Genomic DNA, 12,380 nt, shown 5'->3' with positions numbered 1-12,380 from the left:
AATTACCGTAAGGTTATTTCCCTGAATAAAAAAATGCCACTTGATTACAATGGATACACTCAGGAAATTAAAGATTAAAAGTTGAACATGAATAGCCCAAGGCGGCATCGCCAAAATGCAAAACCTGCGTTCATCATAGGTGGACATACTCAATGTTGAATCCATATGTGAATTCCTACCTTGAAATCCAGTGCTCACTTTTTAAAACTCTAGTTACTACCCTTTAAAAAATACTTTTAACAAATATTTGGGATTTCATCACAAATGGTTCTTCTTTGCCTGGGGCACCTCTTCATCCCATGACTGTTACCAGGGGAGGTAATATCATAATTTACTTTATTTTTATGCTCTTTGGTTTTTCAGTCACCTGAAAATTTCCACTATTATTTGGCAATGGAAAAAATTCCTAAAAACCTGGTATCCTGACAATTCTGTCTTTCTCCTCTGAAGTTGGAAACACATCATTTCTATACTTGAAACTATTCAGTGCCACTGAAATGTTGATTCAAATGAAGAGTTGAGTATTTCAGTGACACTCCATCGTGTGCTTATAACATCTTACCAAGGCACTCCTTTTGTAAAGGTTTGCAGTTAGTTTTAAAACAACTTGGAATTTTCCTCAAGAGAAAAGCCATAGCTTACAGCACCTACCCTTGATATGCAAAAGCACAACATTTTGCTATTTCAAAGACCAAAAAGACAGAGGGGTGGAGATGGGACCCTGAGCCCTGGGGAGAGGATTCTTCTGGCCTCCTGGCAGCAGTCCCTCCATCTGACCAAAAGGAGCTGGTCCTTCAGTTGCTCATGTGCAGGCTGCTCTAGAAACTAAGGTCAGATTCACTGAGTCCTGGCCCAAAGAAGATATTTAATTATAAACCGGTGACAGGCTTCTTTGTTCTTTTTGCTTATTTTGATTTCAGCAGTTTCTTCCCTCTGGGAAAATATATCTTTGGGATAATGCAAAGTGGTTCTGAAGCTGACTGCCCCAGGGCCCAGAAACTGCATTTTGGTCTCTCCCCGTCCCTGCCCCTCCATTATAAAAATACATCCAGACACATAGACTGTCACGGAGAAGGGATGGTTTCTGATTTCCAAATACCCTGCACTGCCAGAATTACTTTAAACTCTACTTTTCTCATGAAGATTCCGTCTATTTGGTTATACCATTACCAATTAATGATATAAAGTGTGAATGGATGAACCATTTTTAAACATCAAAAATTGATTTTTAGTCAAACAAACTAAAAGTTGAAAGATCTTTTTGAAACTTTTTCCCCCTCTATTTTGTCAGAAAAACCATTGTTGGAAGATTAAAGAAAGCAGCTTCGTACCAATTTCTAGCAGTCATGCAGCTATGAGACACAACGTTTATACACATATTTATCGGCCAATTTTCTGAAAGCTCTATTAATTGTAAAAGTGTCCATTGTACTTTCCCAATGTTGTCAAACTTATTTTTAAAAATTCCTTTACTCCAAGTTTCCTGCAGATGCAGAGTCTAAACTGAAAATGTTGGAAATAGTGGTGGATTCTTCACATGTATAGAACAGCAAGTGGATTCAAGTTACAGTATGTTGGTGTTTATTTTTTAGCATTTGTCGTTTATTAAATGGGCCTGAGAGAAAATTCTTTCTTTTCGTAAGGTGATGATTTTCTTCTTCTGGTTTTCTTAAATTGTATTACATTTGGGGAGTGTTTTCCCCAAAAAGATTTTGGGTTGGTTGTAAGTTTGGCTGGGCAACACAGTATCACAACAGAGCTAGGACGCTGCTCGCCTTCCCACAGCCTGGCAGCAGAGAGACAGGCGATGCTGACCGGCCTGCAACTTTGTGCCTCACGACCCAGGCTCCAAATTCACCGCGACTCTTGGCTTGTTCTAGCCCTGCCCGAAGCCCTTCCGCTTCCTCTAAAACTCGCGCCCTGGAGGCACCTGCTCCGCTGGGCTCGCCAAATCCCCTGCCCTCCTCCAAGTTCGCAGGGTCCTCTCCCTGCTCTCCCCCAGGGAAGACGCCTCCCTGCGCGCCCCCAGCGCAGGGAAGGTTGGTGCGGGGCGACAGCCGCTCCAGGAGGAACCAAATGATCCCGGGCCCCAGCCGCCAGAAGCTCGGGGAGGTCCCGAAGCCAAAATTTTTCCTCCCAATGGCTGTTGGCTCCAAAGATAACCTTCTGGGTAAACATCATACAAATTGGGGAGCGGGGTTTACATTTGCACAGAAGGCAGCCGCTCCGCGCAAGGAGTGGGGACTCTGGGGACCAACTTGGGGGATGAGGGGTACGAAGGGAGAGGAAAACAAGAGTGGTTTCTCCGGCGTGTGAGTGTGGCTGGGTGGCAAACCTAAACCCACCCTGAGACTCCAGCGCGCTCGGCGCGGCTCTGGTGGCCCCCGGAGGCGCCTGCTGCTACGACAGGGTCAGGGAGGCAGGCGCTGAGTGGCAGGGAAGGAGCTGGTGTCCCCAGGGCCGCTCATCCGCAGCCCTCCTCGCATCCAGCCCTCAGGAAGTCCCTCGTACGCGCGTCCGGTCCCCACCGCCCCAGGTGCCCCTCGCTGGCTGCACACTCCCTCCGACGGTGGGGGGGAAGCCGCCCGGCCCCCCGGGGCTGCTCCGGAACCCTCGGGCCTCCCTGGAGCGCCAAGGAAAGGCCCTGTGCGCCGGGTGAGCCAGGCTGGGGCGGAGGAGAAAACCCGCCCCACAAGGGCCCGGGCATCCCCACTAGCACGTATAAGAAGGCTCCTTGGGGTGCGCCAGGTTTCCCTTAGAAAAGCTGGGGTGAGCGCCAGCCTGTGGCCCCTTTAAGGCGGAACCCCCTGGGAGCGTGGGTTCGAGGTCCAGGTCAACTGGAAGCACAGGGGAGTGGGGAGCGCCCGCTCGCCCCACCTGGATGGTCGCCTGGGTGAGGGGTGCACGACAGGCCGGCTCGGTTCCCTGCATCCCGACCGGGGACCCTGCGCTCCCTGCGCTGCCCTGACCCCTGCGGAGCGAACACGTGGGCTGAGCTCATCGCCTGTGGACACCGCACGCGGGACAATCCCCGGCCTCCCTTCAAACTTCGGTCCCTTCCCGACTGTAGACGAAGTGACCGACGCGGAAGCCGGTGGCCGCCGTCTGATGGCCAGCGGCGAAGCCGAGCGCGGGGCCGGGGGCCTGGGTACCGTGGGCAGCGACCGTCGTGGATCTCCCGAAAGAAAAGTCGCCCGCCAGGCCCCCGGGAAAGGTGCCGAGGCCTCCAGCCAGGGCGCCCATGGCCGAGGCGAAACTGGAGAAGCAGGCGGCCGCCTCGGGCGCGGGAGGGGACGACGAGAGCCGCAGGTCCGGGGAGGCGGCGCCCAGGGGCTCCAGCTCGGGCGCCTTGGCTCCTCCTGGGCTCCGGGCACCCGAGGGTGCGGCCGCGCTCGCCTCCCCCCTCCTCTTCCTCTTCCTTCGGAAGTTCCCGTTGTCGAACATCTTCTCGCAGTTTGGGTCCAGGGTCCAGTAATTGCCTTTACCTGCGGAAGAAAAAAGGGCCCAGATCAGACAATCCAGGATTTGACCGAGGTGATGTGAGAACGTGAGAAATGGAGGTCAGCTTCACGGAGATCCCCCCACCGGCCCCTCCGTGAGCCCTCACGCCCACCCCAAACCTTGAGGTGGCACTTTGTACCGGATCAGGCCTCCACAGTCAGACTGGGAAGAATGTGGGCATCCCAGAATGGGCATCCCAAAAAGACCAGGGAAGGGCGACCCCCAGGAAATACAGAGCCTCTCTAAGGTCAAGGCCAGAGAGACTTATGAGGTGCAGAGCCGAACCGGCTCTCCTCTGGCACTCGCTTTGCCGGTGGAGTGGAGCCCACCATGCCAGGCCTCTCTGCAGGCTCCAAGGCTTCCCAGAGCGGCATCTGATTTGTCTTCATCTTCCGGGTGCCCACCGTCTTTCCCATTTTACAGCAAAGGACACAAGCCCAGAGAAGTCACTCCAAAGGTCCCCCCGGCAGGCTAGCTCTCCTGCTTCTTCCTTAGCGGGAGCGCGCGAGAATTAGAGACTCCTGTTGCCCTAGACCTCAGGTCAGGGCCGCGGGCTCTGCTGGCGTCCTCGAGCCGTCTGCGGCCAAGTACGTGTCTCCTCCCCACCCTCCTCCCGCCTCGGCACCCTCAGCTGTGCAAAGAGGACCGGGCTGTCCAAGGCCGCCCCCTCCCTAGAGCGCCAGCAGGCCAGCTGCGGGAATCCGCGGAGTCCTGGACGGGGCGAGGCGGCGCGCTTCTGTTACCTGGGTCGTCCTCGTCGCGGGGTACCTTCTGGAAGCAGTCGTTGAGCGACAGGTTGTGGCGGATGGAGTTCTGCCAGCCCGCCTTGCTGCGCTGGTAGAAGGGGAAGTTGCCGGCCACGTACTGGTAGATCTGGCTGAGCGTCAGCCTCCGCAGCGGCGCGCTCTCAATGGCCATGGCGATGAGCGCCGAGTACGAGTAGGGCGGCCGCACCAGCCGCAGCAGCTCCTGTTGGCCGGACAGGCTCAGCCACGCGAGGTCGGCGCCCGCCAGGCCGCCCGGGGCCCCGAAGAGCGGGCCAGGGGCCCCGTAGGGGGACGCGGGCGCGGGGCCCGGCGCGTAGGGCGCGGAGCTGAGAGCGGGCGCGTTCAGCCACAGGCGCGGGCCACCTCCGCCCGCCGCGCCCAGGTCGCCACGCGCATAACCCGCGGGGTGCGCGGCCGCCCGGGCATGGCCGTGCGGGGCCGCGCAGGGCCCCGAGCCGTCGCGGTACGCGGCCATGGCCAGCCGCTCCCGGGCCTGGGCGGGCGGCTCCGAGCCGAAGCTCATGGGCGCCCCATCCAGCGCGGCCGCCAGCAGCTCCCAGTGCGGCCCGCCGGGCCCCGCCCTCCGCCCTTTAAATGCCGCCGGGGCCCGAGCCCCAGGTGAGTGTCGGCGGCTAGCCCCCTCCTCGACAGTTTTGGAGGAGTGATGTCTCCATCCCCGCCCAGGGGTCAGCTTTCCGCCCCGCCCAGGTCCCGAGGCGCTCTGGACGAGCCGCTCCAGTAATTCCCAGACCCTGTGCTGTCTGCGCCATCTCGAGCCAGAATCCTTGTCACTGTCACCCTGGGTCCCCGGGGATCTCGCCGATCCCGGCCTCGTCAGGCCTTCAGGGCCCCGCAGCCCTGGCTGCCCTGCACCCTGCGGCAGGTACCACGTCTCGCGCAGGCCCCCAAGATTTCGGAGCGGGATCCCCGTCCAGCGCGAGGCCCCCTTGCTCGTCCACCGGGGACTCGCTCGCTGTGTCTTTCGGGACACCGAGTGAGCAGCGAAGGGCCAGTGTGCGCGGCGGGGAAGGCGAGGGGCCCGGGCAGGGCCTGGCCGGATGCGGACGGTGGCGCTGGAGTCGTCGGGAGCCCCCGCGATAAGCTCGAAGGCAGACCGGACCCCTGTAAGCGCGGAGACGCTGGAAACTCGGGACGCCCCAGTCATCCAGGGAGCCCGAGACCCCGCCTGCCCAGTCCGCGCGGTGGCCTCGGGCACAAGGCGCGGTGGGTGGCAAAACCCTCTGCGGGGTTTCCCTGGACACCAGTGAAAACAGGGACGTCCCTACGGTGCGCCCGCCACCACCCGGCGGGCCCTGGCGCGCCCGGCTGCGGACCGCGCCCGAGGCTCATGCGCGGAGCAGGGAAGAGCCGCGCCGCCTCCCGGACTCCGAGCTGGGGCCCCTCGCCCTCGCGCGGAGAAGCGGTGATCAAGGTTCAGAGACGAGGAGACGGGCCCCCGACGTTCAGCGCCCGCGGGGTTAGCACCCTTCCGGTAGAAATCGGTCTCGCCCTGGGACCTTCCCAGCATCCCGGGGCTGTGCAGGGTCAAAGCCAATACATCCAATTCATTTAGAAATCAAACGTTCCAACCCACCTGTCCCACGCCGCCCCCTCCCCGCACTTCTGGAGGTGGGGAGGGGGCAGGGGGAGGCGCGTGGGCGGGGCTAAGGATTAGACGGAGTGCAAGACCCGGGCTCTGGAAATAAGCGGCCCAGCTGGAGTCAGCCGTGAATCTCCGTGTGGTCTTAGGCCTCTCAGGTTGTGATTTCGAATTTCATGTAAAACAACCAATTTGTGGAACTATTTAACAAGTAGCAGAAGGGAGAGTCGCTCTATTGTCACGTGGGCCTCTCCTCTTAGAAGTAACAGCCCCCTGGGAAGTGGTCTTCGAACTACAGGCAGTCCTGGGGGTTTGTTTGCGCTCTGAGAGGGTAGAGACCAGGGACCCTGGTCTCTCAGACGACGTCAGGAAAGAAACCGCCAGAACTGGTTCATCGAAGTCAGCTTCTCAGCCGGCCTGTACCGGCCCTCCCCTCTCCCCCTTCCCAAAGATTTCCAATTGATGTCAAAAGCTTGTGGGCTGTGAGGATCCCAGTACCTTTCAGAACTCCCCCCCTGCCCCCCATCACTGCAGGGATAGTTCTGGGGGTAAGGGGGGCAGTAATACCTGGGATGGGAAGCACGCCCCTGATTTTTCTTGCTTCTGTCAAAAACAGCAGCCATTGTGTCCACCTAGAGGGGTGGGATAGGCAGGATGGGAGGGAGGCGCAAGAGGGAGGAGATATGGGGATGTAGGTGTATGTATAGCTGATTCACTTTGTTATACAGCAGAAACTAACACACCATTGTAAAGCAATTATACTCCAATAAAGATGTTAAAAAAAAAAACAAAAAACCAGCAGCCAGAACCATTGGCCTGTCAGTTTAGAGATTTTCAGTACATCCTCACAATTTTAAACACACACTATCTCTGTAGATACGACAAGCTTTTTGGTGACTGCGTCTTATTTAGACAGTGTCTTTCCATCAGCAAATACGATTGCAGGCATGACTTGGATGGGTTCATTACCAGCAAACTGGGTATCAGCCCCGCACACACCCCCCTCCCCTCCCCTCCATAGTAGCCATACTTAGTTTGCTGAGAGTCAGCAGTTTTCCACACCTGACACTTTGAAATGGCTGCTGGTTAGGGGGCAGCTTTCCAGAAACCACCCTTCATGAGAATGGGACATCACAGAAGCCACGCAGCTCTGCCTTAACCCGAACTATGGGGGTGATGGAGAAAGAGTGTGATGGGAGACACAGCCGGGTGGGCGGGCTTACCAGCCAGGCCTGAATCCACAAAGACCAGGCCCCGCCTTCCCTTTGTTCCAGCAGCTGCTGTGTGACCTGCAGAGGCCCCTGGAAGAAACCTGCTGCTCCTTGTGGGGGGTTTGAGTGCCCGAGGCTTCAAATGTAGGAAACACTTGTCTTGGAGGAGTGACACAGTGATACGGAGGAAGGATCAATTTTGCCTGCAGTTATCTGTGCTGCATCATAATACAATCAAAGATACTGAATTCTAAAGAACAGCCTGGGTCTTCTCTTGTAATGTGAAAGAATAAAAACAGATGATAGTCCTTTCCAAATTCCTTTTAATTTTAACAGCTTTTCTTCCTGTTAATATTGTAACTCTTGACTACTTGTGAGTTTCAGGACTTCTAAGAGAATTAGATGAACCTCCGTGAAATTTCCCTCAGTTTCACCTTACAGAAGTCATTCCAACTTGTGCTGTGCAGGAATGCCCATATTTTAATCGCCTTTCCTTGCTTTCCGAGCCCAGCGTGCACCTTCCGTCTCTACTGTAATAATTTCCTCATTTTTCAGCAGATTGGACTCATAAAATGAGTATCAAGCGATGGAGTGCAGTCATTTGGGGGGAAAATGTTTTAACATTTGAGTCAGTCTTGGATGGAACTCTGATGAGAAGTTTCCAAGAGGAAAAAACAAACCACCCCCCCTCCCACCAAAACAAACAAACAAACAAAAAACCTCAGGTGAAGACATAATGAGGGAAGAGGCTATGCCTTTAGAGTCCCCAGCTTCCCCTGGGTCCCTGGCCCTGCCCAGGAGTCCTAAACAGAGCTGGTCCCCTCCCTCAAACATCTGACCCATTGCTTCTCCTTCTCAAACCTGACCCACTGCCTACTTTGTGGGTAGGTCTCCCCAGCCTTCCTCCATCAAACTGCCAAGCACACCACAGCTGTCTTCCTTCCTCTGGTCACCGTGGGAGAGGTGCCCTTTCTTCATCAGGTCAGTCTCTCTCTTTGCTTCTCTTCAGCAGCCCAGTGTCTGGAAGGGTTGCCTCTGTTGGCTGTTGGTGCGTCCTTCTGTCTGGAGAACACACCTGTGCAGCCCAGACGGGCGTCCACCCCCACGGCTCCACGGAACCTGCTCAGGCATAGTCTCTAGTGGCCTCTGTCACCCTAAGTCCAATGGTCACTGTCACTCCTTTTGCTTGACTCTCAGCAGCTCCTGACACATTTGAGAATCAACACCCCTTTTTCTACCTGCTTTTGAACTCCGTCCTTTGGTTTACCTCCTCTTCTCTGGCTCCTCCTCAGGCTCTGGCTTGGCCTGCCCTCCTCTCAAGAGCTCTGTTCCAGGCCCTCTCCTCAGTCCTGTGGCTTTAACTACTGACCATAAACCCCTGGTTTCTCAACCTCTTCACTATTGGCATATTGGGCTGGGTAATTCTGTGCTGTCCTGTGCACTGTAGAGCGTTTAGCAGCGTCTCTGGCAGTATCTACCTGCTAGATGCTGGCAATACCCCTCTGCTGTGACACCGAAGATGTCTAAAACATTGCCAACCATTCCCTGCAGGGCCAAATCACTCCTGATTGAAAACTTCTGCCTTAACTAATGATTCGGTCATTTTCATCATCCATTTGGATGTCTTCCTCTCCAACTCAACATGTACTGAATTCGTTGTCTTCCACACATGAGCACTGAGAGCAGCCTCTAGCAGATGAGAGCATTCCCTACCCCCCACAGCCATCGAGGAAGCAGGAACTTCAGTCCTACAACCACAAGGAACTGAATTCTGTCAATAGCAGGAATGACCTTGGAAGAGGACCAAGGTCCAGATGCAGCAGCCAACTCCTTGACTTTAGCCTGAGCAGAGAACCTAGCCCTGCCTTGCTGGATATCTGACCTACAGAATGTGAGCTAATAAGTGGGTTTTGTTTTAAGCTGCTAAGTTTGTGGTAATTTGTCACACAGCAATAGAAAACTTAAAAATACAACCACCAAACCAAACAGGGCCATGTCACCCCAGTTCAGTAACCCCACCTTTGTGGTCATAAGGAGGTTCCCACTTCTCATGGGGGTTGTGCCTCCCCCGAGAAAGGCCCTGCCCCTGTGCCCTTACTTCTCACCATCCCCTGTGTGGAACTCCAAGTAAGGCACAACCACTGTTGGTCAAGGCTGATTGGTGGGGTCTAGTTAACTTTTTTAAACATTCAAACTTGGAGAGAACTCAAGGGGTTTTTGGTCTTTGACTGGATCAGTTACAACATCAACAAAAACTGGCCTTGACTTTTGCAGTTCTTCTCTGCCAAATAATGTCCCAAGTTCTGGAATTAGCTATGGATTTCTGGTTTCTTACTCTAGAAGAGGCCATGTCAGGAGTCACTGTGACCAAGAGCTCAGGCCCAGGTGTCAACCGGACTTTGGCTTGAACCCTGTGGAACTTAGGTCAATGATTCCACCTCTGAGTTCCATTTTTTCCCCCACCTGTGAAGTGCTTTGATGTATTAGGTTTCTCAGTTAATGCATATCCTGTTTCCTTACCACACCATGGTAGTTCATAACTGAAATTTACTTCAAACTCTTATCACTGAGAAAAAAATTGAGGCAACATTCAGACTGTGCAGACTGCCAAACCATTTTTCAGCTGGCAAATGTAGAAGAAGGTGAGAGCTTTAGCTACAGACAGACTTGGATTCAAACCTTGGCTCTGGTCCCAGTCACTTGAATGGCTAGGCTGCTTAACCTCGTCAAGTCTCAGTTTCTCCTTCTGCAAAGTGGAGCTAGTAGTGCCCAGCTCATAAGTTATTATGAAGACTAAATGAGATCATGCATGCCAAACACACATAAGCATTAAGTACTTACCAATAGTATGTAACGGTATTTTTTCTCTCTCTCTCATTCAATCATCCATTGGTCTGGAGAATCCAGACCTGATCCTGAGTTCACAGTTTGTCTCCCTACATGTTAAATACACTTTCATACCTAAATATGTTATCCACATTCTTGACATGAAACTGAGGAAAGGCTTTATTTTAATATGTTTTCTCCAAATACACTCTAGCTTCCTTTACTAGGGAAAATCCTGGCTGTGCTGAACTATGTTTAAACAGACCTCATCTTATTGATTTTAAAACTGTTTTAAATATTATATATTTTAACTTTTATTCTAAAAATGATCATACATTGAATTCAAGTTTGTAAATTGTTGCTGTATTTGCTTCACCTCTGTGTAGGTATGTATTTTGTTGCTGAAACCTTTAAATGCAAATTATAAATCTTTTGATTTATAATTATGTTTACCCTTAAACATGCATCAATCTTTAAAAAAAAGACATTTTCCTGTGTAACCACAATATTATAACCACAACTAACAAATTAGCAGTGATTCTTCAATGTTATCTAATATACGCTTCATACTTAAATTTCTCCAATTTTCCCTAAATAACTTTTTAGCCTTTTTCTTTTCAAATCAGAATCCAATGTGCCCAAGAGAGCTATCTTGTATTTGTCAGGTGCCTTCCGTTTCTTTTATTCTAGAACAGCCCCTACCTCCCTCTCAAATTGAATATTTAAAGGCATTGACTCTTTGAAAAGAGCAGTCCCACCATCTAGATGTGTCTGATTGTTTTCTCCTGGTGATGTTTAACTTATTACCATATTCCCTGCATTTCCTTTATACTGGAAGTTAGCTCTCAAGATTGGTGCAGATTCAGGTTACGTGGTTTTCCCCCATCATATCAGGAGACACACAACGCCAGGTTATGCCTCTCTCACTGACTCTGAGTTTGATCACTGGGCTAAAGGAGTGACATTGAAAAGACAATTAGGAACTAATCCATGGGATGATGCTTGGATACAATAAAAGTTCTCTGGTGGTCCAGTGGTTAGGACTCAGCGCTTTCACTGCCATGGCCTGGGTTCAAACCCTGGTCAGGGAACTAAGATCCCGAAAGCCGCCCAGCACGGCCAAAAAAAAAACAACAAAAAAAAACAAAAAAATCCAACTCCCCACGTAAAGGTATCCTCTCCAGGTAAGAATTGCTATTGATTTTATTTTCCGTTAATGGTTGCTCCCTAAATCAATTACTCTACTGGGAGTTGCAAAATAAAAATTTTCTAACTCTGTCATTCTTTAACATTCATTAACTGTCATTTTCCTGTAAGACAGAGCTGTCATCAACTGGATTTATTGGGTTTCCCTGAACTATAATTTATATTAAAAAGACCAGAAAATTATACCCTTATTTCCCTTTATTGATCAATTTTAAGAGTAAGGAGTTGGTGAAACAGTCATCTTAATTGGAAACAGTAAGTTCTAGTTTTGCTTTGTTGTATTTCTCTGAGTATCATTATGGACTCATAAATGTTTATATATTTAATGTTTTAATAAATTATACTTATTTTTGTGATGCATATACTGTCCAAAACTGAGGCATTGGGGGTCCCTTTGAGCTGGCCACCGTATCTTTTTGACATGGTCCCAATAGGCATTGGACGTTTCTTTGCTGTTTCACACAAGCAGTCCTGGGCTTATTTTGTACTTTCCCTGACCCAGATCTTGAATCAGCTATTTCTCCAATGGGCCCTGGCTCCTTTTTAGAAGGAATAGTATTAAGAGACTAAAATATAAGGGGTAGGATATTTTCCTGGTGAAAGGGGTAACATTGCTTTCAGACCTTTCAATGGACAGAGCTAGGAAATATATTTTTTTAAAATCATGAGTTAATATACTTATTAAAATTTAACACTTACAAGGTTTGTTTAAAAAAACTTTATACCTGTGTCTTCTTTCTCTTACACTGGAAATCTGATTCCTAGTCACTTTAGCATAATTACTTCTTGCTTTATCTCACAGCCTACCTCCAATAACCATGCCAGTATCATTATTAACAGAAAAACTATTGAATGAGAATTAAGACTTCTTTGCAGTTCTTTTTTTTAATCCTTAAAATACATCCCACTAAAGAAGTATAGTCAAAGCAATATGTTATAAAGTCCCTTGAAATTTTTCTTTTCTCTGTGTGGTCTGTTGCTGTTTTGGCAGATAGTTGGGCTCACTTCATTTTATTCCATGTATGTTTAAAGCCTGGAATTTGCTGAGCAGTAAGAAGTTGGAAAGCGCACTTGGTCATTTAACTGTACAATATTTATTTCCTTTCCTGTATGTATGTAGTAAATAAATGTGATAGACTTCATATAGGGTTATTTGAGTATTAAAAGTTATGGCGACCATTGGGATCATCTAAGGATGTTCTAAGTGTCGTGGTAACATTCATTATCTTGTATCAGGCAGACACTTTCAGGGACTGAGTGGGACCATGC

At 50.8% G+C, this 12,380-nt stretch overlaps 1 protein-coding gene across 1 annotated transcript; it reads right to left on the bottom strand.

Annotated features, from left to right (window-relative positions):
- Positions 1-3,042: 3,042 nt before the first annotated feature.
- Positions 3,043-4,743, bottom strand: FOXI2 (forkhead box I2). The gene is made up of 2 exons (XM_068549083.1): positions 4,245-4,743; positions 3,043-3,485 (listed from the first exon to the last, which is right to left on the bottom strand). Exons 1-2 carry the CDS (start codon positions 4,741-4,743, stop codon positions 3,043-3,045), a joined length of 942 nt encoding a protein of 313 aa, XP_068405184.1.
- Between the last annotated feature and the right edge of the window lie 7,637 nt (positions 4,744-12,380).

Source organism: Eschrichtius robustus, chromosome 7 (assembly GCF_028021215.1).
Source record: "Eschrichtius robustus isolate mEscRob2 chromosome 7, mEscRob2.pri, whole genome shotgun sequence".
Classification (NCBI taxonomy): domain Eukaryota; kingdom Metazoa; phylum Chordata; class Mammalia; order Artiodactyla; family Eschrichtiidae; genus Eschrichtius; species Eschrichtius robustus.
This window is presented reverse-complemented; position numbering and strand designations above follow the sequence as displayed.